This window comes from Nasonia vitripennis, chromosome 1 (assembly GCF_009193385.2).
Source record: "Nasonia vitripennis strain AsymCx chromosome 1, Nvit_psr_1.1, whole genome shotgun sequence".
Lineage (NCBI taxonomy): Eukaryota > Metazoa > Arthropoda > Insecta > Hymenoptera > Pteromalidae > Nasonia > Nasonia vitripennis.
Window position 1 is genome coordinate 10,762,672 of NC_045757.1, and position 27,956 is coordinate 10,790,627.

The 27,956-nt window shown below is 39.8% G+C and overlaps 7 protein-coding genes across 11 annotated transcripts; 4 read left to right on the plus strand and 3 right to left on the minus strand.

Annotated features, from left to right (window-relative positions):
• Positions 1-325: 325 nt before the first annotated feature.
• Positions 326-4,044, plus strand: LOC100678264 (zinc finger BED domain-containing protein 1). 2 transcript variants are annotated; one of them, XM_031931318.2, is made up of 5 exons: positions 326-614; positions 694-2,141; positions 2,204-2,619; positions 2,705-2,856; positions 2,932-4,044. In XM_031931318.2, exons 2-5 carry the CDS (start codon positions 738-740, stop codon positions 3,255-3,257), a joined length of 2,298 nt encoding a protein of 765 aa, XP_031787178.1. In that variant the 5' UTR covers positions 326-614; positions 694-737; the 3' UTR covers positions 3,258-4,044. The 2 variants fall into 2 exon arrangements, with proteins under 2 accessions (XP_031787178.1, XP_003425094.1); XM_003425046.5 differs by having other exon boundaries at positions 694-2,114.
• Positions 4,032-4,923, minus strand: LOC103317807 (transmembrane protein 138). The gene is made up of 4 exons (XM_008217203.4): positions 4,680-4,923; positions 4,534-4,606; positions 4,289-4,463; positions 4,032-4,216 (listed from the first exon to the last, which is right to left on the minus strand). The coding sequence occupies exons 1-4, from the start codon at positions 4,811-4,813 to the stop codon at positions 4,110-4,112; spliced, it is 489 nt and encodes a 162-aa protein (XP_008215425.1). The 5' UTR covers positions 4,814-4,923; the 3' UTR covers positions 4,032-4,109.
• A 4-nt stretch (positions 4,924-4,927) lies between these two features.
• Positions 4,928-6,934, plus strand: LOC100118205 (60S ribosomal protein L24). Its single transcript, XM_016990377.3, has 6 exons — positions 4,928-5,137; positions 5,248-5,378; positions 5,508-5,583; positions 5,777-5,862; positions 5,962-6,123; positions 6,739-6,934. The coding sequence occupies exons 2-6, from the start codon at positions 5,374-5,376 to the stop codon at positions 6,872-6,874; spliced, it is 465 nt and encodes a 154-aa protein (XP_016845866.1). The 5' UTR covers positions 4,928-5,137; positions 5,248-5,373; the 3' UTR covers positions 6,875-6,934.
• A 4-nt stretch (positions 6,935-6,938) lies between these two features.
• Positions 6,939-11,837, minus strand: LOC100116345 (lambda-crystallin homolog). The gene is made up of 6 exons (XM_001601290.6): positions 10,932-11,837; positions 10,051-10,238; positions 9,331-9,539; positions 7,640-7,797; positions 7,405-7,547; positions 6,939-7,324 (listed from the first exon to the last, which is right to left on the minus strand). The coding sequence occupies exons 1-6, from the start codon at positions 10,967-10,969 to the stop codon at positions 7,107-7,109; spliced, it is 954 nt and encodes a 317-aa protein (XP_001601340.1). The 5' UTR covers positions 10,970-11,837; the 3' UTR covers positions 6,939-7,106.
• Positions 11,838-12,523: 686 nt separating this feature from the next.
• LOC100118169 (nuclear factor NF-kappa-B p100 subunit) lies at positions 12,524-17,607 on the plus strand. 3 transcript variants are annotated; one of them, XM_008217161.4, is made up of 19 exons: positions 12,673-12,900; positions 13,015-13,187; positions 13,329-13,478; positions 13,558-13,703; positions 13,803-13,969; positions 14,039-14,180; positions 14,251-14,392; positions 14,465-14,569; positions 14,653-14,764; positions 14,847-14,974; positions 15,046-15,273; positions 15,352-15,437; positions 15,523-15,771; positions 15,844-15,967; positions 16,145-16,389; positions 16,464-16,640; positions 16,725-16,853; positions 16,930-17,319; positions 17,401-17,607. In XM_008217161.4, the coding sequence occupies exons 2-19, from the start codon at positions 13,082-13,084 to the stop codon at positions 17,494-17,496; spliced, it is 2,922 nt and encodes a 973-aa protein (XP_008215383.1). In that variant the 5' UTR covers positions 12,673-12,900; positions 13,015-13,081; the 3' UTR covers positions 17,497-17,607. The 3 variants fall into 3 exon arrangements, with proteins under 3 accessions (XP_003425093.1, XP_008215383.1, XP_031787153.1); XM_003425045.5 differs by lacking the exon at positions 13,015-13,187 and having other exon boundaries at positions 12,524-12,900; XM_031931293.2 differs by having other exon boundaries at positions 12,758-13,187.
• Positions 17,608-22,763, minus strand: Or135 (odorant receptor 135). 2 transcript variants are annotated; one of them, XM_032595796.1, is made up of 10 exons: positions 21,315-22,763; positions 20,856-21,244; positions 19,418-20,778; positions 19,208-19,330; positions 19,014-19,131; positions 18,654-18,918; positions 18,485-18,583; positions 18,102-18,404; positions 17,890-18,022; positions 17,608-17,793 (listed from the first exon to the last, which is right to left on the minus strand). In XM_032595796.1, the coding sequence occupies exons 3-8, from the start codon at positions 19,628-19,630 to the stop codon at positions 18,239-18,241; spliced, it is 984 nt and encodes a 327-aa protein (XP_032451687.1). In that variant the 5' UTR covers positions 19,631-20,778; positions 20,856-21,244; positions 21,315-22,763; the 3' UTR covers positions 17,608-17,793; positions 17,890-18,022; positions 18,102-18,238. The 2 variants fall into 2 exon arrangements, with proteins under 2 accessions (XP_032451687.1, NP_001177540.1); NM_001190611.1 differs by lacking the exons at positions 20,856-21,244; positions 21,315-22,763 and having other exon boundaries at positions 17,743-17,793; positions 18,102-18,238; positions 18,314-18,404; positions 19,418-19,561.
• Positions 22,764-22,900: 137 nt separating this feature from the next.
• LOC103318028 (zinc finger and BTB domain-containing protein 49) lies at positions 22,901-27,446 on the plus strand (the record flags this gene model as incomplete). Its single annotated transcript, XM_032597484.1, has 6 exons — positions 22,901-23,129; positions 25,507-25,971; positions 26,203-26,369; positions 26,487-26,735; positions 26,816-27,056; positions 27,147-27,446. Coding segments are annotated over exons 2-6 (1,422 nt in total), but the record flags the coding sequence as incomplete, so codon positions are not given.
• Between the last annotated feature and the right edge of the window lie 510 nt (positions 27,447-27,956).

Genomic DNA, 27,956 nt, shown 5'->3' on the forward strand with positions numbered 1-27,956 from the left:
ATATTATCTTGCTATTCAAACAAAACTAATGTTTAAATTTACTTTAATGTCAAATAGCTGTTTTCGTTTTGACAAAATATAATGAATAATCAGAAAGAGTTACAATTAAACAAGTGGAAAACGCAACAATTTTTTCATCAAAATACAGAGATGCTCTGAAGTTATCCGCCATCACGGCATGCGCGCCATTGGCCAACGCTGCAACATAAACAACGCACTGACTCAGTCCTGCACTCGTCATCCAACAGAGAGAAAGAAAAGTCGATCGCGGCGTCGCTCGATACCTCAACGGCCATTATTAATCGTTCGGCAGTCGGCACTATACACCCTCGTACACACGCGCGCATCGACACGAGTGTTTCGCGCACTGCAGCGTCAATCTCTCGAGTATATAACGACTCGGCCAATAGATAGATATCGATATATCCCGAAATTACATATCGCGCGCGTGCACTATCGCAAAGATTCGAAATTGTTGATTTTGATTCGTCCGGTCTGCTGTGTTGATCCGCGGGAAAACAAAATCGTGGCTGTTGCGCTGCTTCTAGACCGCTGGAGGCGAGGATCCCTTGCGGTTCATCGACGACGATGACTGGTAGAGGTTGGAACCTCAAGTATGTTATTTATACTAGCTGTTTGTTGACTTGTAGTAGTACAGTGTTGGGAGATTTTATATGGTAATATTTTCAACAGGTGCAATTTTTCGTAGTAGCTTGAGAAGCATTTGATACTTTTGAATGGATACTGAATTTTTGGTCGTTCACAAGACTGAAATGATGGAATCGGAGCAAGGGATGAATAGTTCGGAGTTGGAGACTGGAGTTGACATCATCGAGCAAGAGCAGGACATTGAGGAGATAGATCACAAGCGGAATGGTTTGCAGACTGTATTTGCCAAATTTATGGAAGAGAAACATTCCATTACGTACAGGAAGCTTGTGGTTCCTCAGTCAATGAGAAGCATATACTGGAAGTTCTTCGGATTTCCTGCAGATGACGATGGAGAAATTCTGACCAGAGTTAAAATAGTTTGCTTGCTGTGCAAGACTCAAATCGCTTACAATAGGAATACTAGTAACTTAAGGATGCACCTGCAGAATAAACACGTTCAAGAGTTGCATGAGCTGGAAGCGCTCAGTCCACCCAAGAAACAAACCATCACTCCAGAGAGTAAAGAGAGGAGAGCACAAAAGAGAATGTTGAAAGCAGCCATGGCATCCAGTTCACAGCATATATATACCACTAATGCCGATGGCACAGTGCAAATAGGTGGAGACATTCAGTTTGTGACTGATCCAAGTGTGGCTTTTCCTGAACAGTGCATGGAGGAAGACATGACTGTAAACATTAACAAACCGTTAAAGTTTGTCATTAAGGATGGTACTATTGATAATGTTTCCACCACTAGTAATCAGAATATGACTTTTATGCTGTCTGAAGACCAGCAGCAGCAGACTTCCTCAAATAACAAGTCAGTTTCAGAAGCTATAGTAGAATTCTTAATAATAGATTTGCAACTGCCTGAAATTGTACAAGAGCAAGGTTTCCAAAGACTCATAGCTACTCTGAAGTCCCCATGTCAGATACCTAGTAAAAATTCATTGGAAGAAGAGATCATACCTACAACCTACAACACATTCAGGGAAACAATACTGTCCAACATTTCTTCTTTAACAAGCGAAGTAAGCTTAGCAGTGGAAGAGTGGACGTCTAATTTTGGTGAAAGCTTCTTTTCCTTTCTCATCTACTACCAAAGTCCAGGTGAAGCTGTCTTGGAATCAAAGATTTTGTGTACAATTCATGGACCTAGAGATTGGGATGAGCTGCAGTGGGGAACTGTTTTGGATATTATAATGAATGAATGGTGCATCAAGTTGGAGAAAACAACTGCTGTCATTGCATCAACCACAAGGTCACAGTTAACAAATGCTTTGATTACCAGAGGTTTGACTGTGGTTCCTTGCTTACTGCACTCTCTTCAAGTTTGTGCACAGACAATTTTTGAAAATGATGAAGTGAGCAAAGTCTTGACCAACTGTAGATCAATTATTGGAGCCATTGCAAGTAATGCTGAAGCAACTAATGCTTTTGCTGTGCAAGAACAACTTCTTGGGGTAACAGGATCTTTGCATACCTATCGCGTGTGTATATATATATATATGTATATTTGATAAATATATTAATTTTCCATTATCATTCACAGTTGGAAGAAAATATGATGATAATGGACTATCCAAATGTCTGGACGTCAACATACACAATGCTTCAGCAAATGATTCCTCGTAGAGAAGTGATTACAATGATTCTCAGCAGTATGGACGGGATCAATGAAAATGTATTAGATTTAAATGATGAGCAGTGGCAGATCATCAATGATCTTGTTGAAGTTCTTGAACCTTTTAAAGTAACCATCATAACGCTAAGCGAGGAGAAAATGCCTTTGATTTCTCTGTTAAAGCCATTGCTTTGGCAGCTGGTGTCGGCGCATCTGAAGGTAAAAGAAGAAGATTCTGCTACCGCGCGAGCTTTTAAGGAATCGTTGTCGGATATGTTATGCCATCATTACTCAGATCCTAATGTTAGTTTGTTGTTGCAAATCGCGACAACCTTGGACCCTAGGTACGATAAAATGAAATCTTTTTCTTATACTTTTGAATGAGTTCGTATATAAATTGTTAAAAAAAAAAATAAAAATTTATTTTAGATTTAAAGAGGTACCTTATGCTACAGACGAAGATAAAAAAATGGTAGCAACGCCTATAAAAGAGATGCTTACAAAACTCATAGAAGAAAACGAAGATTCGAGTGAAAGTCAAAAAGACTGTGTGCAGGTCGTTAAAAAAAGTCGAATATCAGGTAAAAGCTTTTGCAATCTCTTTGGTATGCAATATTTTTCTTAAAGAAATATTTAAAACGCATAATCCTTTTTAGGAATGGAATTGCTTCTTGGTGGTCTTCGCCCCAATAAACGAGGAATGACCACCGAAGAAAAAGCGAATCTCGAACTCGCTCAGTATCAATCAGAAGCAACTGCTCCATTGGACAATTGTCCACTTCAGTGGTGGGCAAAGGTCTCGGCAAAGTGTCCCAATCTCGGTAGTATAGCTAGCCGTTACAATTGTGTTCCGGTTTGCTGCCCGCCACCTTCTAGGATACCCGCCGACGTACAAATGGCTTACAATGCTAAAAGAGCCGCATTGCCACCTCATTTGGTCGACAAGATGTTGTTTCTGCACGCGAATCATAATTTAGTGTGAGAGTAGTGCAGCGATTAACAGAGAGACAAAAAGATTGATTTTTAGTACAATATTACTGAAAAAATGCTTTGTTTCTTATGGAATCTGGCATGAAGAAACATTCAGAAAGAGTAGGAATTAAAATAGTACTAAAGTCAGTTTTAGTACTCTGATACTCTGAAATCATGTAAATTTAAAATCAAAATGCTGCCGATTTTGAGAATGTGTAAAAAAAGGTATAAAACATTAGAGGTGTACATAAAGGCACCGATGTTGTCTTTATTTAATGATTTTATGTACATTAGTACGAAAAAATGTATGATTCTTGAATTGTATTCTAAGACCATTCTTAGAATTAGATTGTACATACATATACATATTTAGTATTTTGCGAATCACTATCACTTTTAAATTTTGACATTTTTCACCGTTTTAATAAAACGTAAAATATTTAATTACTTTGAAAATATGTAAAATAGTTGAATCAAATTTCATATTTTACTGATGTATAATCTATGCAGTTAGGTGACGATATTGAATGATGAAAATATTGAAAGAAAGTTTAGGTCTTAAGGCTCATAACTCATTGTAAATACGTCATACATAAAATATCAATTTTGCTTATACACATTTAGATTATTTGTAAAAGGGGTTATTCCTTTTTAATATCATGTGATGATCGCATTAAACCAAAAACAAATATATTTGTTAACACTTTTTTCAAGGATTGTTGAGTAAACATGGACATATATTTTTGTAAAGCTAAAATGTCAAGCGCATTAATAATAAAAAAAATTGTTAGTAAAAATTTGAAAAACACTTGATTTTTATTCAATTGTATCAAATTCATTACAAAAGATTTTGGTGTACATTTTATGGGAGACTAAATTGTTTTTGCATCCACTTTGATCCCTCATGATACCTTGGGTCACTAATGCACAGAGATGCTCTTTTACTAACATAATAGTACAGCACTGCAACTATATGAAAAATATACCGACTATGAAGAAAGTTCTGAATAATTGCTGTTGTAAAATAGACAAGAAACTTACTGGTTCGTTGAACTGTGTAAAGACTGTGATAACCCACTGACCAAAAATGAGTCAAAGGTGCAGACCAATGGATTGTCATATGCCAAGAATGCAAACTTATGCTCAGCACTATATAGGTAACGCAAACTAATAAAGTCATGCGGAATTGCGCGTATAAAAGTTGTATAAGCCCAGCCTGAAATTATAAATTTTTAATTTAGGATAATGGAATAAAAGTAATCTTTATACTTTTTACTTTGGCTTACTTGAAAAATATATGTTGAAAAGAAGTTTGCCAAAAGTATAGTCAAAGACATTATCAGGCAGAAATCTTGGACTCTGAAAAAAGTAATTATAAAATCGTTAGTTAACTCATTTTATGCCTTTAAAAATCAAAATAATAGTAACATACACGAAAAGAACAAGTAGATCAGCTGGATGACTTCTAGCAAATGTTGCAAATGAATTTACACCAAGATCAAAAAGCAAGAATAAATATTGTAAAATTAACGTAAAAGTAAACTTCTTTGACGTCAAATGACCCATTTAGAAGCCTTGTTACAAAAATTAAGTGATCATAGGTTGTTTCTGCGTTCTTTTCGAAATTCTAAGATTTATATACAAAAAGTTGCTATAGCAACAGGAATGAGATATTGAAATCAGAGTAGATCGTCTACGATAAATAGGGTCATGGAAGTGTTTGCTGTTACATATTAATGATCTTCTGATCACACAATGACGAATTGATTGCATTATTGATAATTATAACGCTTATAATAATTTAATGTTATTAAAAATAAGCATTTCTAAAATTCAATTTTTCTAAAACATACAAAAAATAGATCTTTCCAAAACCACAATCCTAATCAGGTAAAAAACAATTTGTAGCTTTATAATATTAAAATTAACAAAAATTCGATTAAAAAAAAAATTCATAATCATCCAATCTCCGCGCCTCGCGGCAAAACTCGTCCACGAAGCGACCAATCCCTGCGAGTTACCGCGACCTCCTACGGTCTGATTCTCAATCGCAAATTCGCGCGGCTCCTTTTCACCCGGACACGCGGACAATCCGTTCGGGCCTCTTTCGTTTTCACGCCAGCAAGATGAAGTAAGTGTTCGGGCGTCAGGTGCCTCGGAAATCCGAGAATGCAGATGGCATCCACGCTTTCCTGGCCGATTCGCGGCCGCAACTGCCTTCCCATGAACCCCATAATTAACGTTTCATTAATATTTCCAGGATCGGACTGTGCGCGTACAGCGGATACAAGATTTATCCTGGCCATGGCAAGACCATGGTCAAAGTCGATGGAAAGGTGATTATCGCTTGTTGACTCTTAATGTTGATGATTTGTTGACTCTAACAAGTGACTGTTGCGTGGTTGTATCGATTTTTGTGTTTTTGAAATGTTTAATTGTTGCGGGGGTTATTGAAAACAATGCACTGTACACTTAACCTCAAAGATCATATGATGTAGTATGTGACCCTTGTCTGCTTTGTTTTTACAGAACTTCACATTCCTGAACTCGAAATGTGAGTCTGCCCATCTGATGAAGCGCAACCCCAGGAAAGTCACATGGACCGTACTGTACAGGTGAGTGTCATTGTTTTGGTTTTGCATTTTGGAGCAGTGAGGTTATAGGGCTCACCTCTGACTTGTGAATGAGTTGCTCAATGCCGATTGATTTTTCAGGCGCAAGCACAAGAAGGGTCAGGAGGAAGAACAGACCAAGAAGAGGACCCGTAGGACGCAAAAGTTCCAGCGTGCTATTGTGGGTGCCTCCTTGACTGATATCCTGGCTAAGCGTAACATGAAGCCAGAGATCAGGAAGGCCCAACGTGATCAAGCCATCAAGTAAGTTTCTACACAATTTTCATAATTATACTCAATGTTTGGTATGTATTTTACTTCTTTTTTTTTGCTGAACTAACTTATGAAATTATGTATCATAAGCTTTTGATCATACTTTAATTATAATCAAGAGTTTTGAAAACTAAATTCTTAATCCCAAGTATAATAGTTTCAATAAGATTTAAAATTTCATTATTTTATCACATTGCTTCATCATCATTTTACAATAATCATTATTAATTCTAGAGTCTATACTAATAGTATAGTAATAGTAACCCATATTAAATTGCTATAGCATTTGAATTAAATTTTAAAATCATGTTTGACTTTATTCGATGTAATAAGTTATATTTATGTCTTCTTTCTTTTAAAATCATTTGAGTATGTTACTGCATGTTTCAATAGTTAGACATTCGTTCCTCGGACGCGGCGTATATTGTCGCGTAAGATTTCGAATGTCTTAGATTAATAACAAAGGGCTGCTTCACCCAGAATTGTGCAAATTAGATTACATTGTCTGGCTTTGCGGGTCCGTACATTTCATCACGAAAAATTCTACCATTGATAATTGTATTTCAAAATCACATTTTCTAATCCATGATTTATATTTTTTCCCAGGGCTGCCAAGGAACAGAAGAAGGCCCAGAAGGCCGTCAAGAAGGCAGCAGCGCCACCCAAACAGAAGCCTGTGCACAAGCAGAAGGCCACGAAAGTACAGCAGAAGGCTGCCCCCAGGGTTGGCGGCAAGCGATAAATTATTTCTTATGAAGCTTGACAAAAAAATAAAGTGGTAAAACACTAAAAAATCACAAAATTCGTTCGTTATCATTCAATATCAAATCTTTTTAATACACCTTTTTTCGTTAGATCTACAATCAATAGTTAAAAATAGAAAAGAATATAACAGTCGTGTTCTTTCGCATAGGTTGCGTATATGCACATCAATAATAGTATATTACACGGTGCGGTTTAGCGAGGTTGAGTCTTCACTTGTTCTGCGAAATCTCCTTCTTGAGGACGGAGAGCTTGGTGAGAGCGAGATCACGCCAGGCACGTCGCTCCTGGAGTTTGTCAAGCGGGCAGATCGCGTTCAGCTGCTCGCTGATCTCATCGGCTTGTGGACCCACGAATCTCGGAGTAGGGCCGAAAGTCATGCTAGTGTTGTAGATACTGTTGTTGTAAGTCTCGCAGTACCTCTTCATACCTTTGAAAGAAATATTCAAAATTATATAGAATGTATAGAAATGCAAGGTAGTCTTCAAAATATTAAATTTGTAATAGTACCTTCTGCATTGAGATGGGCAGTCTCGAAAGGACCGAGGAAAGCGTAGCGCATACCGAGTCCTTCGCTCATGACAATGTCGATGTCCTTTACATCTAGAACACCGTCAGCGACTAATCTCCAGGCTTCGTTCAAAATTGCGTACCTATAAAATTTATGAAACATTTTATAAATTTAGCATTTAGAAGAATGGAATTTGTTTTTTTAGGAAATGTAAAATGTAAAATGCTTGTTTACTGTATTCTGTTGAGAGCGAATCCGTCGATTTCGCGGTTGAGTACAACGGGGGCTTGACCAATTTCGGTCATAATTTCCTTAGTCTTTGCTGGAATGTCTTTACGGGTCCATGGAGCTGGGACGATTTCCACGAGTGGCACGTAGTACGGTGGGTTCACCTAAACATCGTTAAAAAATACTCGTTCAATTATTTTTAGATCAAACATAACAATCTTCTCGTTATCGATCAGAATATCAGACAACTTTTCAATGTTATTATTATACCTAACAGTGGGTTTAATGTTTTTCCTGTCATTAACAATTCACTTATTCATCTTTCGACATTTTTCTAATTTTCTTTCGTCGCTAGTGGTACCTATAGGTATAAAACCTCTCGCAATAATATATTTTTACGATCATTGTAATGGTACGTAATTAATACTAGCGATAACTTAAATACGCTTCATTATTGAGTGTACACTATATGAGTTCTGAACATTCTATATGGTTTATTTATAATTATTAAAAAATAGTAGAAACCGAAAAAAAAAACAAAAAATTTTTTTATATCGATAATTTCGTGTTCTTCTTACATTATACTTTATAAAATGCCTGCTATACATTTTTTTATGTTGTAAAAACTAGTAGAATTTCATAACATATTTACTTAGCAGTTACAGATCGATTATTCAAATCAGCTTCAACTACGGCGATTATCTTCAGAATTCATCTAAAATACTATTCGGATAAAACATTTGGAAAATCATCAAAGCATTTGAGTAAACTATCTCTAGCAATAACAATAGTGTCAATATATTAGTACTCGAACGTCAGACTTGATTATTACAGATGTATATTTGCAACAAAAAGAAAATCTTTGAAAAATTTAATAGATATCATCGAAAGCATTCCATTCAAAGAATGTAAAGAAAAATCTCAAACGATTGTCAAAATTCTTTCACAAAAAGAGAACCGCTCGATCAAAAGCACGTAATACTAAACACTTACTAATCATCTTGAATAATTCAGTCTTATCATAAAGTCACTCTAGATACGTAATGGCGAAATTGGAATCTCGCACGTACGTCTACGTATAAGTATACTTACAATTGACGCTTGTGCGAACCGACACTTCTTCGAGCGATAAGGAGCTTTAAAATTTACGTGTTCTGCTTTTTTTTGTTTTTTTTTACGCGAAGGCGTCCTTGAGCTTAACAATTATGCCGTTTGGGTGTGCTGCTACAGTTGCAGCTATATCGTTTGCTTTACAAAGAATGAAGGATACTTTTAATGATTATGTTCAATTTATAGTTGAATTATTTGCGTTACGTTGTTTTCCGTAATGCATTCACTTGTTGAAGGAATTACTACTATTTGTTTATATTTCGGATGCACCGCTTGATCAATGTTTTTTTAAAGAAATATATGTACTAAAAAATTAAAAAAGATCCTAACATTTAAAAATACTAAAATATATGAACAATAGTATTCTTAACTAACCTAGATCGTAAATTACGTATTACTTATCATCTTACAGTAGCGCGCTCGAACAGATAAAATAATTCCTTGCATCAGAAGTCAATAGATGCCGCAATGTATAAGTGCTGACATAATCGTAAAAAACGATTACACCTGATATGATCGTAAGCTTGAAAATATGTAATAGTTTTTAATCAAGTAAATGTAAGACACAATAGAAGGATGAAACTTACGGGATGGGAAACGATGACTTGGTCTCGGTGCTTGAGTTTCTCACTGAACAGGGACGGTTTGAACGTAGAGGTTGAGGAGGAGAGTATGACATTGTCGTCGACCACTTTGTCGAGCTCCTCGTACAGCTTGATTTTCATATCGATGCGCTCGGGTATACATTCCTGAATCAATTTCGCGCCTTTTGCCATCTCGGCTAGGTTCGAGGATCCTGTGGATTAATTACGAAGTTCCATAATTATTTTAATCGCGCAGTGAATGGTGTTGAAGGTCTCGATTGCAGATTCATTTTATTGTGAGAGAACAAACCTTTGAGCAAGTACTTATATAGAATTATTGTATATAAACACTATGGAATTATTGATTTGGCTTTGATCGTGATATGTATAAGGTATTGAGTCAAGCATGACGTAATAAGAAAAGCTAAATCAGTAAAAAAATATGCTGATGGTGCGATAACAGCCCAAGGAGGCAGCGATCGTGTTATCATGCGCGTATGAGATCGGTAAAAACTTTGAAACGCCTCGGCGTATACTTGTAAGCACCTGAGCTTATACTTTCGAGAATCGGGTGATTCGATGACGTCGCTATCTCACTATGTGTAATTAGAAATATTCTATCTCAACTATCGTCCCCGTGGAAATTTTGAGGCGCCTGAGCTTATTTGAACTTGATAACTAAATTTGTTTTTACACAACTTGTCCAGTATAAGCAATACTGACCTTTGATAAGACTGTACTGCTGATCGGCGTTGAGTTTGCCGCGAAGCAGTCCATTAGTCTCGAGCCTCTTAAGCTGGTCCTTGATGTCCTGCAGGGCATTGTCGATTTGGCTCTGGACGATGTCGTAGATCGTCACCTGGTAACCGACGCCCGCGAAGAGCATAGCCCAGCTGCGGCCGATCAGGCCACTGAATTTAAAAAAAAGCCAGATTAGCGCAATGGTCGTAAGTATGGTTAATTGAATGTTAGCATAATGGGGCGAGAAAAATTTTCTTTTAGTTATATACTGCAGTGTTATCGATTGATTTTTGTAAAAGTTATAAGTACTTGATCGATTGATTATTATTTGCGAAATTGCGATCGATATGTAAGTTTTTCTAAGCTTCAACTTTTATGAGAGAAAGAGCAATTTGTTGTTTACTGACTATACTTCAACGGCGGCCGGGGATAACAAAACCAGTTTTATCTTATAGTTATACGTTAAAAAAATTGCACGTTGCATCGAACAAGTTTGATCTAATCACATTATTTTTCAGATTACGAAGAAGTTTGAAAAATGAAACGATACACAAGCATGTGAAGCATGGCTTGGGAAACTTATTACATTATTCGCTTCGTAGAAGCTGGTGCATATGAGAGTATATCCGTTCTGAATATGAGAGTTACAGCATGATACTTTTAACGAGTGAGAAAGTCAACCGGTTTATCTGGATGCATATGCCAATTGCCAGTTACCAATCAGTAAAATCCGATTTCATCCGATACAACTTTAATTAATAACAGCAATAAAATAATCGTACGAGTGTCTAAAGCATAAATCAATTGATCTCTGCAATCGATGCAAGTCGCAGCAATAGTTGATAAAAAGTCGCTCGACTCACCTGCCGACAATACCGATTTTCTCGTTCTTCTGTGCCATCGTGCTGTCGTTTAACAACTGCTGTAAAAAACCTCTCCGCACTGAGCTATATAAAAATTGCCGACGACGAGCCGAACGGAACAGCTGACTGCGATCACGGGTGCGCACTACGACTGCCTCTTTTCCCGACCGCGCGTGAGAATTTCACGCACAAAGCGGGGGGTATACGTATATACATACGCTTACTCTCTGCTGTTATATCGGAATATTGGACGAATACACCTATACGTATATACATATACTTGTTTACGCATGCCTGTAAGTACGTGCGAGCGAGTGAAACGTCTTGTTTTTCTCTTCTCCGCGAGGCGAAGCCGTTCTGTGGAATATAACGTGGCGGAGAGCGAGGCGATAAGGCATTGTCATCATTTATCCCGAGAGAAGATACCTATATATCAGTGGAATAGTAGGATTCTGTTTGCATTTCGATAGAGAGTTTGATGGAGGCGTGTCGTGTTTATATTGATATACGTAAAAATGGATAATGTTAAAAATGTATAATTTAATTGAAATTAACTCAAAATTGAACAAGAATACAAGAAAATCTTTATTTTTTCTTTGCTAAAATAGGCAGAACTGGATTATTAATTGATCAGCTTCTCTATACCTACTACTATCTATATAGTATGTATACATACATAGGTGCGCCTAATGCACATGCTTATTCCTTTTTAGTTAATTGTTTTTTGCAATTAACAATTAAATAAACCTCATAGTGTGCGACGTCTTAACTTGGAAAATTCCCCATTAATTGACCAACCGCTGGTGAACATTTCTACCAGGGTTGAATAGCAGCGTTCAGGGGAATCCCCCTTTTCTGCACTACAAAATAAAGGGCGCGGCGTATGCAGAATATAGATTAAATACATATAAAACTATTTTATTATTGTACCCTTTGCGAAGTATACTTTTACCGTTTCAATAAAAATAAATGTATTAAAAATTTTACAAAAGAACTAGACCAAATAATACATTATATGCAAAAGAGAGTTAAATTGCTAGATTATTTCCGCGGATGGGTTTATTGCTGCTCAAGTTAGCTTCTCCATAATTCAAACGCATATATATATATATATATATATATATATATATATATATATATATATATATATATATATATATATATATATATATATATATATATATATAATACAATATCAAAAAATTGGATAAAAATTCAATTCAACACACGACACTATCACGCAACAATGATTTTTACGCGTTATCAAAAAGAGAATTAAAAAAAACCCGCATCCTTACACAGATGAAAAACGATACAGCTCGCAAACCACGACGTCCCTACTTCCTCAATGGCGATTCCGCGAAATCCTGATGTTTGCTGCACCGCCTGCATATGTATAATGTACATACACACATATACAGCTATAATACGTATATGCATCTCCTCTGACCGTATCTGGGATTCCCCGCAGTCAGATAAACAAACCTGTACTCCCACCGACACTTGCGACCACGTGACTCCCTCCGTTTGCACATACAGCTGCGTATATTGCATATATAGGTATGCATGCTGTTCCTTTCTCTCCAATTAGTACAATCAACTTCCGATTATAAGTACACAAACACATGTATGGGTATCGCACAAGACTTTATCACCTCGTCTAGATTTCAAGCAGACTGTACATACCCGAGTCACACACGCAAATCACCTATATAGTTCCGCCGCGGGGAGAAACAGGAGGAAACTGCGCGCGCGACGCTCCGATTGGCTGTTGGGCTGCAGTAACGTTGAGAGAAAGAGAAAGAGAGAGAGAGAGAGACGACGACGAGGCGCACACATGTCATCTCTCTCGGCTCGGGGAAGAACCGCGGCGGCGCTTATCAAGGTTATGACTGGACTACGTGCTATTGCTGTTGCGTTTCCTCCTTGACTCTGGCAGCCAAGTGGATCTGACATCAGTCCTCAATCGGTGAGTTCTGAGTTTACTTCGCAGTTCGCAATATTGTAGGATCTTCGACACTTTCTTATACCGCGCTGCTGTTGCGTGGTACATCCATTATTTGTTTGTGTTTTGGAACATCAGTGTTCAGTAGTGTGCAGTGCACGTTGCACCTATTGCAGTTTGACAGAGTGCATAGAAGAGAATAATCATGCCAGACGCGTACGAGAACTACTCGGCATACTCCCAGGTGCAGAGTCTCACTCCCTTGACGCCTGTGCACCTACAGCCGGAGAGCTTTTTTACCTATAACTATGGTAAATTACTTTTCTGTGGACTGACATTGTGTCTCTATAGCTGGGGCTTTTTTTATTGGTTTCGTCTATCGCTGCTTGGCTGCTGTATGTTGTGCGAGCTGCAAAAGAGGTGGACTGAACTAGTTGTATTTTGAATTACAGATCAGCGCACCATGAGTACAGCTGGCTCGTTTAGTCCATCCTCTGTGGAGTCCCCATTGATGGATACCTGCGAGAATTTAAACCTGTCCACTGAACAGGTCATCACCATCATTGGCAATCCCATTGACCAGAATGCAATATATGCTATACGTTAGTATACAATTTACAATTGTTAACTACTAGTAACAATCTGCTGGTATACCTTTTTTACTTTGTTCTATGCTTCTAGCTAACAATTCAACAGAACTCAAAATCGTTGTCCAACCGGTAGACAAATTTAGATTTAGGTACAAGTCCGAGATGATGGGGACTCATGGAAGTCTCCTTGGTGAAAGAGAAGAAACTAGCCATAAGAAAGAAGTTCCTACCGCGCAGGTGTTTATCCAAATATTTATATTGATGCAAAGTGAAGTTAGTCAAATTGGAATTGTGTTAATTGTGTTCTTAAATTAAATTAATCTTAATTTTGCACAGTTAATCAACTGCCATTTGCCGGAAGCAGTGATTAGATGTACCCTGGTTACTGCTGATGAGGACAGAAGATTTCCTCATGCTCATCACTTAGTGAAAAAGGATGGAAATTCAGATAAGGATGATCCTCATGATATCAACGTTTCTCGTGAAAACAATTATACTGCAATGTAAGTAAAACACTATTTTATATCGATTATATTTTACACTTTAATTCATTACTTCGGACTGCACATTAGGTTTTGCAATATGGGAATTATACACACAGCCAAGAAAAATATTAAAGAAGAAATTATGAGAAAGAGAAAAATTGAAGTTATGGAGGAGAAGAAAAGAAAGAATTTCGAGAACCCAGTTATCAGCACACGAGAGGATTTGGAGGTTTGTTTCTTAATAAATGAAAAATGAGATTTGCTTAGTCTAGACAAGGTTTTTATATGAAATATTTTAGATGAAAATGGAAGCTGAAAAAGCTCAAAAATGGATGAATCTGAACAGTGTAGCACTCTGCTTTCAAGGTTTTGCTCCTGGCGCAAATGATGTTTTGATTCCAATAACAGAGAAGGTATATTCTCGACCCATCAACAATCTTAGTAAGTGAATAAACTTGATCAAAAACTGAGATTTTTTAAAATTTTCTAATTGAACTAAATTAATATTTTTAGAAAGTGCATTGACCGGTGAACTTAAAATTTGTCGCATTGACAAACACACAAGTTCTTGTGAAGGAAATGAAGAAGTCTGGTTATTAGTGGAAAAAGTTGGTAAAAGTATGTATAAAATAATTGAATCCATTGGTTGTTGAATTTTTTTCAAACTTAACTAAATACCGTTTCTGTATTATGTTCGACAGAAAATATCAAAGTTATATTTTATGAAGTTGACGAGAAAGATAATACTATATGGAGCGCAGAAGGACGATTTTCGGAACTTGATGTACATCATCAATATGCGATTGTATTTAAGTAAGTTACAACAGAATCTCTATAATATCCGTAGAAAAAAATCGATTGATAAGTTTTACAATATCCTGATAATTCTACACAGAACGCCTTCCTATAAAGATGTGAACATAACGCAGCCAGTAGAAGTTCTACTGAAACTTGAGAGGCCATCGGATGGAGAAACTTCCAACAGTATAACATTTGTTTACAAACCATCGGATAAAGTACTTAGTAAGTTTTTGCATACAAACAATCTATTTAGTTTAACTCATTTTGATCAATCAATTCTAAATAAATTACAGACAGAAAACGTCCGCGCTTATCCACATCTGGAAGCATGGAATTCGCGCATAGTCCGGTTCCAGCTCCTCAATTAGATATCTGCATGCCGATGGCAGAAACTTGTATCAACCTAGGCGAGGAGAATATATCAAATCTTTCTGGAGAAATCAAGAAATTACTCAATGATGGTCAGCATTGTAATTCTGCAGATCTCGACGAATTTTTGAAAGATAACTCTTCGTTAGAAAGTGAGTATTTTGAATATAGCCCGTCATATACACCGTATATGTATATAACAGCTTATAATTGTTGAATTTTATTTTCAGAGTTTTACAATTTGCTTCCATCGAACTTTGTAGATGGTGTGGATACAGATGGTGGTGGTCCAACTGAATTTGAAAGATCACAGCAAGTAAGCTTATCATCTTTACTTGTATTTTCCTAAATAATGAAAGTAACACATTTTGGATTTATACGAAAACATTTTCGCATTTCAGGACTTTGCCAATGATAGTCTCAGAAAAGTGACGAACGTTCTAAAAGAAGCCGATGGAACGCCTGGCTCTAAGAGAATGACAATAGACAAGATTCAGGATCTATTACAGGAGTCAACTATTTTCGGAGATACTCCGTTGCACTTCTCTTTACGTCACGAGCAGTTTGATACCGCTAAATATCTGTTACTAATTCTTGGTAGCGATCCATCGTTCAAGGCTATTGTTAACATGCAGAATAGTGCACAAAAGGTAGAATTTTTACAGTGATTACAGGGAAAATAATTAAATTGAATACTAACTTAACGTATATTTCTTTTATAGACCCCACTTCATATGGCGGTTCTTCAAAATCAAGCCGACATAGTTCGAGCCCTTTTGAGACTTGGGGCTGACCCGAACTTGTGCGATGAAGAAGATGCATCATCATTGCATAATGCCGTTATTGGTGAGCATTTTTAATATGGGTTATAATTTATTATTTTATCGAGAAAGTCAATAATAAATTGTTATTAATTAAATTTATTACTGACAAAGATGCCGAAAAATCATTTTTAACTGTCTATTGTTGACTGTGTCAACAATATATTTAGGTATAAAATAACCTGTTATAATCCGACAATAGTAAATGCGAACGCGTGCATCGACGAGCTGCTGAAGTCCAACGTCAAGTTGAATCTGGAGGCGCATACTGAGGCTGGCTGGTCAGCGCTGCACCTGGCCGCCAAAGTTGGCTCGTTACACGCTGTCAAGGCTCTCATCGAGGCCGGCGCCGATGTCAATTCAACGGACATGTCCTACGGAAGAACAGCGCTGCATATCGCTGTGGATAGCAATCACAAACACATCGTCGAGTACCTTTTGACAAAAGTAAGTTTAATCGTACTTTACTTTATCGCAACTTGACTTTCTTAAGGTGCAATTAACATAGTTATTGTGTTTAGACCAATATTCATGTAAACACGAAGAACTTTGGAGGTAATACTGCTCTGCACAGCGCAGTCGTCAAAGGAGGCAAGTGTGCCGAGGAACTGATAAAAATTCTAAAGAAGCACGGGGCTGATCCACAGATCAGGAATAACAACATCAATCGAGATGAAGAGGATGAAGACAACAGTCTTGTGAGTACTTTTAGACTGTGTAAAATCAGATTTGGTTATTAAGGAAAGAACAAAAAAATTAATAAAAATGTTGATTTGTGCTAGCTTCCGCCAATCCATACACCGATAGACAGTTCCGCTACGCCTACCATAAAGAGCGAGAGTAGTGACTCCGAAGATGATGCCCCCCGACCTGGAGAATCTTCTTTCGACCTAGCTAAGGGCGATCCTAAAGTAAGTACTGCAACAATCCTTTGCGCAAAAATGGACTCATTTAGAACATTTATCAAAGTAAACCATATACTTTCAGCTCATGCAGTTGCTAAGCGAAGGAAAACCAGACGATCCCATCCAAGAGGAGCTCGACCTTAAAGAAGAGTCCGAGGACGAAATGATGCTACAAGATCGAGCAATATTGCAAGCTTCGCGTACCTTTAGTCAGGGTAGGAGAATTAGTACCCAAGAGCGGCCAGCTGTTCAACCAACGGTGACAAAGACTTCACCGACCACGAAACCTCAATTGCAACCGGCTAGGCCTGGTGATGAGAAGCTCTCGGACGCGCATGTAAATCGCATACTGCATATCCTAGATAGGACTGGAGGATGGGAACGACTGGCTCAACACACGAATCACGGATCGCTGGTCAGACTTTACAAGAAGATGAAGAGTCCTTCAAAGGCATTGTTTGTTAAAATAAGGGTGAGTGTGATCTTCGTTTTCAAATTCGTCGATCTGAAAGTAGAGAAAATGATTAATATTTCGTTGGTTTTATCGATACAGTTGCAGAATCCAGATATCACAGTAAGACAAGTGAAGAAGCTGCTGATCGAGGTACAGGCATTCGAAGCTGCCACTGCTTTGGAAACCGGCAGATAGGTTTAAGACACTTATTTTATATAATTAGGCTAAATGTAATATTTTTATATTAGATGTTATATATTATTATTAAGTAGTAATAAATTTTATTCCATATATAACTGCACTGTATTTTTCTGATCTACTTTGGTTATTTGTATTTATTATTAACAGTATACACATCTTTAACGACCTAAATTGATTCTACTAAGCGATTAAGTTCTTCTAATTACATAACAATATTGAACATCAACAAATGAATCACCATTAACGAAAAGATAACAGAACAGTGATGTACGAGGCTGACGTCTTCACCAGCTGAAATTCATAAACAAAACACAGATGACTCGTTTAGAAGAATGAAATCAGTAGAAGATTTCTACGAAAAAAAATTAGGTAGTTTTTTACTAGTACCGATGCATAATTTTCAAAATTCATCACATACAATCCTCTTGCCGTTAGCTGGGACGGCTCTACGCATCTCAACGCCACGAACTTGAGTAGATTTTGACACCGGATGGAACAATTGTACCATTCATTCGAGTAACTGAATAAATGATTTTTTGAGCATTCGTTCGAGTAACTGAATATGTGAAAACCTTATATTGCGTAGCGAATGTACTCACGTATCATGGAACAGGTCAGTACTGTGGTTGATCATCTTTTGACTCGGCCAAGTCAGGTAGAACATGTGTATCATTACTCCGAGTAGAATGAAGATATGTCTAATGGAGTCGAATAGATAGTCGAGTCTGCTTATTAGCTAATGAAAATTTTGTACAAATATAAGCAACATTATTTCTAACAATCTGTCAGGCGCAGTGTCGAAAATACTCGCATTAACCGAGATGAGAGTCACCAATGAGATCGTTATGTCCATTTCTATGAAGAAGTACGAGGTGTACGAAGCCTCGATTATCCTTGTAAACCTGTTGGAAAACCTCAAACATCTCCTTACGCTAAAAAATTCATCTCTAACTTCTACTATAGAACATCACTGATACTCAACTCAATGATGTCATTGTGCAATCGAATAATCTTGACTATCAGCCTGTAAGACTCCTCTTCGGCCTTCTTTCCGCCTCTCGTACAAATCTGCAACCTGAACCTGAAAATTCGTTATACGAACAAATCTTTCTTTTACTCTTCGCAGAAACATCGGATTGAAGTTCACTCACTTAACGATAACGAAAAGCCCTAGACAATGCTCAACGATCGCTTGGTACATGGGACCGACGGAGGAGAGTATAGTCACCGACAGGACGCTGGAGAACAGCTCGACTGCGTAGATCGTGAGATAGTATTTGTCGGGATCCACCAGATATTCTCCTTTCCAAACGAAGCCCCGCTCTCGTGAGCCATTCTGCAGAGGGATGAAATAGTCCAGAACTAACGGACCCATCGGTAGGCCCACATAAATCGCCAAAGCGATCCACATGTAGACTGAATTCCGAGTGTGAGTTTTAATTACGAATATAATAATGCAGTTTGATTTATCTGATGTTTTGGTGATTACAAAGAAAAGGATGAGTAAGTACTTATAAAAGTGATGGACAACGTTCTTCCTCTTTCGGAATATTCGAAAAGAATATTACGCTCCTCCTTATCAACGATGGTCTGAAAATCTCTGGCTGTTTTCTCGTAGACTATCTTCATCTGTGGTAATTTTTTAAAACTATATATTAGCACGTGAATAGATTTTGAGGAAAATAAAGGAAAATTCATGCCTGACCCTATCTTTGGCCGTGACACCGGTGATGAGCTTCACAGAGGTCCCAAAAACGTAGAGTATCACACCGATATTCTGGATCATTTGGTCCATATCTTCGCCGAAATACATATACAGAGGAATAAACTTGAATGCAATTATGCGCACAACTTTAGTAAAAATTAAGAAAATGACTATAGAATTTATTTAAAAAAATCGCATGTTTCTCCTCACTTGAGGCAGGTAGCAAGAAAGGAGGAAAAGCCCGAGTCCGCAGCGTCTGAGGTAGTTTTTGACGTGGCTTGAGTAGGGCCAGATACCCAATAGCTTCATGCACGTATTATTGATTATGAAGTAGCGGCTGTCGAAGAGTTCCATGCTTTTATTATATTCTTTTTTTTTCTCTTGGAAATTGGGACAATTTGCATATATGAAAATGTCAGGCATTCTTATAGGAAAGGGTAATTTATTTTCACGAAGGCTTCACTTGACAAAGGGCATAATATATGCTGATTCTCTGAAAATTAAGGAACTTGTAGGATTGGATATGAAAATATAAACACGAGTAATGTTCACTCGATTCGTCTTTTCGAATTTATTCATTCGAATTGTATTTTTCAACTCGATTTTCTGTTTCTTCAATTAATATATTTACTGTAATGCACGCTTCTCTAACGACATTTAAGAAGAAGGCGCGGAATGACTTCCCTAGCGAGTTCTATTCGGATACTTTCTTTATAAAAACTCATCCTCCTATATTTATATGTATAGGTGGCTTAAATTTATTTCCCTGAAAATTAGAGGCGGCGAAGAGAAAAGTATTTTATTCAACGCATAATAGACGTCGCCGACGACGTTTATTTATACATATAGCGCGCGACAATAATTTATATACGTGAAATTAGACATCTGTCCTCTATGCTATAGATATAGCTATCGCAGTACCAGTCGTCGGCGACGCTTCTTCGAATTGAAGATGATGATAAAACATGTGTACTGATTATTTGTACCGCATGCATGATTTTAACATTTTTTTTGCCCTAGGAGTAGGGGCGACTAATCACTAAAGTATCCGTTTGTTGATTAGTAAGTGATCAAAAATGAGTAGTAGTAATACGGGCAACGTGCATCCTTAACTCGTGTGTGATTATACATATACATTCTGTGGCTTTCCGGTAAAACGGAAATTAACTTTACCTCCATTGTCTATAATTATCTGCCTAAATCTCTATAGTTTCATTTCTGAATTTTCAATTGCGTGTGTTTTATTTTTAACATATCTCTACTTTATTTTATATTTGTTTTGACTTGTGTATCCATTAATCTTATCTTGCTGTATTATAGCTTAATAAGTTTATATATTTCTATCATGCCTACATAGCTTATTATTTTATTATAGGTTTATTACTATCTTGTTCCATACACTTATCCTTTCAACGTATTTTATTTTTCTATCTATATGTATATCTTTCTACTGCAGAACATCACCTATACTCAATTCAAAAATGCGTTAGTGCAATCGAATCATCCTGATGATTATTAAACCGTAAGCTTCTTCGTCAGCCATTTTTCCACCTCTCGTAAAAACCTGCAACCTAAACATAAACATTCGAAGCTTATATACTTACGACGAAAAGTCTTAAACATTATTCAACAACTATCTGGTACATACATGGGACCCACACGAAGCATAGTATTGTTATGATCGGGTTTGGGTAATAAAAATAACAACACTTTATTTATAGAAAATCACTCTTGAACTCGGACTCTTTATTCGAACGTAAACACGACTGTTCTCAACAGCTGACAGAACCAGACTAAACATAAACAATAACATCCGCGACGTCGTTGATCTCGTTGCAGGTTGCTAAAGTCGCTATGCGCGATTCTAGGTGTTCGAATCGCGCAACGTTTAGGCTCGGTCACAACAATATATAGCCATCCATCACGAAGACTCGATGAGAACATCTTGTACGCATATAAGATCTTGTAACAATTTTTGAGAGGAGATTCTCCATCGGTAAGAATACACGAAGATCACTAGAACGCAATCCATGCAGACTGAAAGATTCGTTCAAATTTTATTTGAAGAAAGATTGAAACTGTATATCATTTCAACAAGACTGCTTACCTTGTCTTCGGCAAAGTGGGTGGCGAACAGTCTAACGGAGATCCCGACACGTAGAGAAACATGAAAATGTTCTCCATCGTCTTCTCGATGTCCTTCCCCAAATTCGTGTTCAGCCGTATGAACTGCGCGGGTATAATAACGCCATCGGTATATAATTTCCTCTCAAAACTCATTCTTACGATCAGAAACTCACTTGTGGTATCAGCTCTTTCTCTATGCATCTGGGCATGTTTGTAGCCTATAGATGGGCGAGAGTCGTTATCTCATATACAATTCATAATATAAGATGATTGCGCGCGTAATTTCGCAAAGAGATAAGCGAACTGTTAGAGAATGACGATTTGCATAAGTTAGCGAAACAGAGGTGGCGCTCAGACAGCTACAGTGTAAAACGTATAGCTTACTTAGTTGTTGCCTTATTCCTTCAGTCCATATAGTACAAGTCTGCAAAACCTGACCTGCATTTAATCGAGGAATTGATTTTTTTACAATAATTTCGCATTTTTGAAATCAGCGCATTATGACACTGCGGCAACAAAAGAGGTTCAAAAAGACTTTTCGATCGCCACTTACCCGTGTCACGCCACATCGTCCACCAGTGTGAAAGGATAATCAAAACTTTTCCTCTGTACATCCGAAGTTTAGTCAATTTTGTATTCGCGGTTTAGCTTATAGTGTGATAATACGAAATATTCGAGCATAACATAGCCCCAGCCATATAATTTTTCCTAATTCCACGCGGGCTTCATAAATTTATAAATTTGATATGGCATCGATACGTTTCAATTGTGCGAGTCGAAACAAACGGTAATAACAATAAGTCCGTGTATGAGCCGTGTACCAGCGACGAGCTTCGTTATTCGAAAATATATTATATCAATGATTAACAACATATCGTTTTTATGGTCTGTACAAACATTCTGTATACCATGCGAACCAAAGACGCGAAGAACATATTATATGTTTCGTAATCGTCGCATGTATGTATTATGTCAGAGTATGAGTACATACTGAAAAATTCTCATAGTTTTAATTGAAAAATCCGAAAAATACGTCGCGGTCGACCTCGGCACTCCCTCCCAATTTCGAAAAGCTTTTATAAACCCTCGATAGCGCATACTACATTGATCCAGAGTAAAAGTCTCTGAGTGAACGATCCTCTGCATCGGATTCATCCAGCCAATCCCGCACATTCGCCTGTCCAACAATAACCCACCTAGATCGATCGGCCAAAAATACAGGGCGCGCAAAACCCGTTGAAAATTCAGCGCTTCTCCCTACCCCAGTCCCATGCACATATAATAACCAGCTCCAAATGAAGCATCTCTCTCTCTCTTTTGCGCGTACGGTGCACGTCGATAATTTCGTTCCGCAAATAATCCGTCCCCGGGCTCATCGACGCCCCGGAAACAGCCTGCGCTGCACCCGAGCGATTATCGTCCCGGAAGGGAAAGAAAAACATTGGCAAAAAAAAAAAAAAAAAAACAAGAAAAATGATAATTCCAGCAGCTTCGATTTCGAAAATCCGCAGCTAATGGCATCGCGGCGCGCAGGCGCCGAATGCAGCCTCGCTCGCGACTGAGCTGGGACGCTGCATCGCCATGTTGGCGAATTTTTCGCGCAGCCGATAGGTGTCCGGTGATCGCCGCGCGCAAGCTTCGGCTCGGCGATAAAACGTCATGGGTACCTCTGGATCCTGCAAAAACCAGTGGAAATCGAGTGTCCCGCGTCCTCCTCGGCCTCGTCGTCGCGGAAGAGCGGAGAACAGAGCGACGAGGCTGAAAGAAGCCGAGAAGAGCCGGAGTCCGAATATAGGTAGGCTGCAGAGAGCTGCGAAGAGAGTTACATATATAGATATCCTGCAGGAGCCGCGGCCGCGGCGCGAATGGTGGCGCGCGCGCCCGATTTTTCCCCGGGCAGATAGTCGGATTTTATTCTGCGCATGGAAAGCAATTTTGCCCAATCATAAATAGGGCTATTGTGGGGGGACACGCCGAGCGCCGTCCTTCTCTACACCCCCCGACTTTCTCTCTCTCTCTCTCTCTCTCTCTCTATCTCTACGTGTGTATGTACGTGCTGGCGCTGCTCGGAAAAGAGAGAGAGAGAGAGAGAGAGAGCTTGCGAGCTTGCGAGTCCCGAGCAGCGCGTTTCATACGCGGTAATGGTAACCAGATAGAGGCTAGCCTCTCCTCCTGCTGCTGCTGCTGCTGCTGCTGCTGCCGCTGCTCTTCTTCTCTTCGAGCCTCATCGTCTTGGACACATCACGTAAATATATTATTATATTATCCTCTTCGGGAGGCTGTTTGCGAGTGCGTGCACGCAGTGTCGCGGGAGTGAGCGCTTTTGTTTTCTTTATCCGGGGGATGCGAGTGTACATGCATACGGAGGAGGACATATTTTACTCGACGAGATACAGAGCTCGCGCGAGGATAATAAGTATATAGGTACTCCGTGCGATATGCGGTTGCTGCTCCAGGACCTGACACGCGGATCCCTGTGACGTCAGCTTAGCTCGATCGCTTGTCACGTCGCGTCAAGCTCACGCTTGTCTATATAGATGAGAGACGTGCGACTGTACTGCAGCTCCTGGATCCGGTGTATATACGAGCGCGTGTCTGTGTGCGTGCGTGTATGCTCAGACACTGGCCGGATTGCGCTTTATTTTTGGCCGGACATCGCTATGCGCTCATCTTTATAATATCGACCCAAATGGACTCGACGCACACTCTCGGGCTGATTAATAAAATTGTACAGACACGGTTTACCTTCATTCGATTTAGGGTACACGCGAGCGACTGTTTGGATAAAACAAACGGAAAGTTCGACTTTCGGTGCGTATATACCTGCATATAACACGAGCAGCTATCTGGCCGCGCTTATTTCTCGCCAGAACTAGGCAACGGGTATTTTCATTCCCAGAGCCCGATATAATTTAAACAATCAATACATCTCGCGCAGCCGAGTAAGAGAGAGAGGGCTGCATTATTATATATATATATACACACACACGCGCGCATATTATGACCCCGCGATACAGTATACAGAGACAATTATGCAAAACTATACGAACACGTACGCGATCGTGACTCTGATTAATAATCGTCGCAGCCTAAACTACGATGATTGTGTGCCGTGAAGGAAAAACGCTGCACCGATGGTCTCCCCGGTGCTATGTACAGCGCGCTCATTATATTCATTAGATAGGCAAACATACAGTCAGCGGGTATTTTCAGTATGGTAAACGCGCGATACGGTCGGGCGTGTGCAGCTTTATTTATTTAATACAGCTAGTGATAATACTACACCGTGTTTGAACAAGAGTCGATAATAATTAGTCGGTATATAGCTAATTTGCCATTTGATATAGAGGATTATTCGTTATATACACGTTGTTGCGAATTGTCGGAGCGATGTGAATTTAATAAATGCGTTGCCACGATATGATGAAGTGCCGCATTTGTGCCTCTGCGCGCGGATCAAAGACTAGTTTTTCCGGGAACCGACGAAGAGGGGGCCAGTTGAATAAGTTGCCTGCAGTATATTAGCGCGGATCGCGCGTATTTATTTGGCATAATTAATTTTATACCTTCAGTGCATACCTGTCATTTTTTGCGCTCGCATGGAAAATTCGTATGATTTTTTTTTCCTTTCATCGTAACGATGGCTGAAACATGATTTGATGGTTATCAAAGCCCATAGCTATATATTAATTAACCTGCTCTTACGCGAATTTCAACTCTCGATATGTATTAAATTCATATTATATACGTTCGATAAAGAAGATATAATTAATTACGCCCTCTCGATGCGGAGAGTCTGTGAATATTTGATTGATTTATTGACTGAGTAATTAAAAATAACTGTATACGCATTGTTTTATGGATTGCGTTCGACCATTAGTTATGCATGAGTTCGTGCAGTGTGAAAGGCACCTTGTATTCCGATCTTATGTATTTCAACTGAGAGGGGCATTTTCAGAGAGGATCATCAAGAGTGCATGTATACGTTATTTGCGTATGTGTAACTGCCGATTATTCCGCTCGTATCTTTTAATCCCTTCGCTTTTTAGGCACATCATAATATAATAATAATAATAATAATAATAATAATAATAATATTCGACATTTAAATACGTGTCCAGGAGAATTCGAGTCAACTGTATATACTATACCCACTCGACCTGTGCCAACAGATGGAATATGGGGTCAGAAGCCGCGCGCTCGAGGCCGGAGCGACCTCGCCAGCCTCGACGAGCAGCGGCGCCGGGAACGGAGCTGCTAGCTGGCTCGAGTCCGCAGCCGCCGCCGTTTACGGTGCCCACCCTCTGGCCGCTGCGGTGTACCCCTTGCCGGCAGCTGCCCTCATCCTGAACTCGTTGCACGCGCTCCAGTCGAATGCGGCCGCGGCGGCGATGGAGCTCGTCTGGAAATCCGGCAAACGGCAGCCGCCCGACGACTTGGATCCCGACGACGAGGATGACGAGTCCACGGCCGAAGAAGGGGACAAGAGGAAGAGGAAGAAGAGGCGCAGGACGCGACGCAGGGAACGAGGTGGCGCAGACAGCGAGGAAGAGCCGGAGCCTGACCGCGCCGCGGTTGAGGAGGAGGCCGAGGAGAACCGAAGCGCGGAGGAGAACGACGGCAGCGCCGAGAGCTGGGTAATTATTATGATAACTGAAAGCTCCTTACGTCATTCATTGGGGGACACATAAAGGGGCTTCCCAACACTGCCTTACCGACCGTGCCGTAGACTGGTGAATTGTATGTTGCCTATGGCTCGTGCTTCAGTCGTTGATTATATATATATATAAAGCCACTTTTGCTCTAAACTTTACTCTATTGTATAATTAGGATCTAAATAAATAAAGCAGATGCCAATCTTTGCGCAGAGGGACACGCAGATGCCCATACTGAGCAGCTGGATGCTAGACGCATACACCTCGATGCTAGGCAGGTTGTCAGCGGCTACGGCCGCCCTCGAGGCCACCGACGTACGATCGAATCCCAGCTCGGACAACGAGTCGGAGAGCGATCGCTCGTCCTGCACCGACATGTTGTGAGTAGAGCACTAATTTACGTCATTTACGGCCATTTTTCAGCGATGGTGCGGCTTGTTAATGAAATCCAACAGGTTTTTCTCACTTATTTCACCAACTTATTTCGCCCGTTGCAGATCAAGGGAAAGCAGCCCAAGCAGTAGAAGCGTCCGGAAACAGCCATGCCCGCCAACATCGAATCCAGCCTCGCGAGCAAAGAAGAAACGCCCGAACAACGGCAGCAGCAAAGCTCGAGCAAAAGCCAACGGCAACAGTAATGGCAGCAATGCCAACAAGGAATCTTCGGAAGCCGCGAACACGGACGGCTCCTCCAGCTCCTCTCAGGGCAAGAAACGTTCGTTGGCATTACAGCGCGTCAGGTATAGGTACTAGAACTTACTTTTCTCACCTGCTCCAAGAAAAACTGCCCAAAGTGTTCATTGCAAGCGCGATTATTGCATTGCAGGTACGAAAGAGAGGAGTACCGCTGCTCGTTGTGCTCTTACGCGTGCACCATCGAGAAGGCCTTTCAGAGGCATCTACGAGCCCACGCCAGGGGCACCGCCACCGAGAGCAGGGTGAGCTGCGCTGTTTGCGGCGCCGACCGCTCCTCCGAGGTTGACCTCAGCAAGCACATGCGTCGACACCGAGACAATCGTTATTTCTGCTGCGACATCTGCATCTTTCGCACCGTCCAGCTGAAGAAGGTCCGTTATTGCTTGTTAAAATGCTCCCTATCTCGACAGCTGCGTATGAGCCACATTGAAAAGCTTTCGCGCTACCCGTTTACTCGACAGTTGATCCAGCACCGTCGAATGCACACCGGTGAAAAGCCCCACCTCTGCCCGCACTGCGCCTACAGAAGCGCTCGCCGCGACAATCTGCGCAGTCACGTTCGTCGCGTTCACAAGAAGGAGAACCTCTACTGCGACACCTTCAGTCCCCGCGGAATGTTCATCGCCCCGAAGGTTCAGCAATCACCTGACGACCGGCAGCAGTCCCAGCAGTCCCAGCAGTCCCAGCAGTCCCAGCAGTCCCAGCAGTCCCAGCAGCCGGAGCAGCCGATGCTCGAGAACGACGAGGAGGAAGAGGAGGAGGAGGAGGAGGAGGAGGAGGAGGAGGAGGAGGAGGAGGAGGAGGAGGAGGAGGAGGAGGACAACGAAGCGGAAAGTATCGCATCCGAGCCGCCGGCCTCGCCGAGCCAGCAACAACCATCCGAGCCCACCACAGTCTAGACTACTATTATGCTATGCGAAATCCAGAGCCCTCCAGATTATACGTCTTTCGTTGGTCGACGATGCTGCAATAGGCGAATTTCCTCGAGCTTTTTCTAAGGATTATTAACGGGAGAGTATAGGGACGAGGCTGATGTATACGATTTAGGCTATATGCACTTGTTAAACTGACCCCCCGAGCTTTTTCTTCCAGTCCAACGAAATGTAACAGCGAGATTATGGGATTATTGCTTTGCTCCCCTAGTTTCCTTTACGTTTTTTATACTAAGTGATGTTTTAGTCGACGATGAACTTGTTACCTAATTCGTTTAGGATTTTACTCTGCTTATTAAAAGCCTAGATTTTGAGTGAAGGTGCCATTGTGCAAATATA

Excerpts from the sequence above, each read along its gene's own strand:
- LOC100678264 (XM_031931318.2), top strand. The coding sequence starts at position 738 with ATGGATACTGAATTTTTGGTCGTTCACAAGACTGAAATGATGGAATCG. Across the intron at positions 2,620-2,704 it reads GCGACAACCTTGGACCCTAG|ATTTAAAGAGGTACCTTATG; the intron begins GTACGATAAAAT and ends AATTTATTTTAG. Across the intron at positions 2,857-2,931 it reads TAAAAAAAGTCGAATATCAG|GAATGGAATTGCTTCTTGGT; the intron begins GTAAAAGCTTTT and ends AATCCTTTTTAG.
- LOC103317807 (XM_008217203.4), bottom strand. The coding sequence starts at position 4,813 with ATGGGTCATTTGACGTCAAAGAAGTTTACTTTTACGTTAATTTTACAA. Across the intron at positions 4,464-4,533 it reads TTTCAACATATATTTTTCAA|GCTGGGCTTATACAACTTTT; the intron begins GTAAGCCAAAGT and ends TTATAATTTCAG. Across the intron at positions 4,217-4,288 it reads TTACACAGTTCAACGAACCA|TTGCAGTGCTGTACTATTAT; the intron begins GTAAGTTTCTTG and ends TTTTTCATATAG.
- LOC100118205 (XM_016990377.3), top strand. Across the intron at positions 5,584-5,776 it reads TGGTCAAAGTCGATGGAAAG|AACTTCACATTCCTGAACTC; the intron begins GTGATTATCGCT and ends TTGTTTTTACAG. Across the intron at positions 5,863-5,961 it reads ACATGGACCGTACTGTACAG|GCGCAAGCACAAGAAGGGTC; the intron begins GTGAGTGTCATT and ends TTGATTTTTCAG.
- LOC100116345 (XM_001601290.6), bottom strand. The coding sequence starts at position 10,969 with ATGGCACAGAAGAACGAGAAAATCGGTATTGTCGGCAG. Across the intron at positions 10,239-10,931 it reads AAAATCGGTATTGTCGGCAG|TGGCCTGATCGGCCGCAGCT; the intron begins GTGAGTCGAGCG and ends TTTTAAATTCAG. Across the intron at positions 7,325-7,404 it reads TGCCCATCTCAATGCAGAAG|GTATGAAGAGGTACTGCGAG; the intron begins GTACTATTACAA and ends TTTCTTTCAAAG.
- LOC100118169 (XM_008217161.4), top strand. The coding sequence starts at position 13,082 with ATGCCAGACGCGTACGAGAACTACTCGGCATACTCCCAGGTGCAGAGT. Across the intron at positions 13,479-13,557 it reads GAATGCAATATATGCTATAC|CTAACAATTCAACAGAACTC; the intron begins GTTAGTATACAA and ends CTATGCTTCTAG. Across the intron at positions 17,320-17,400 it reads CATTGTTTGTTAAAATAAGG|TTGCAGAATCCAGATATCAC; the intron begins GTGAGTGTGATC and ends TTATCGATACAG.
- Or135 (NM_001190611.1), bottom strand. The coding sequence starts at position 19,561 with ATGGAACTCTTCGACAGCCGCTACTTCATAATCAATAATACGTGCATG. Across the intron at positions 18,239-18,313 it reads TGACTCTCATCTCGGTTAAT|CTAATAAGCAGACTCGACTA; the intron begins GCGAGTATTTTC and ends AATTTTCATTAG. Across the intron at positions 17,794-17,889 it reads ATTTTGAAAATTATGCATCG|CTGGTGAAGACGTCAGCCTC; the intron begins GTACTAGTAAAA and ends TATGAATTTCAG.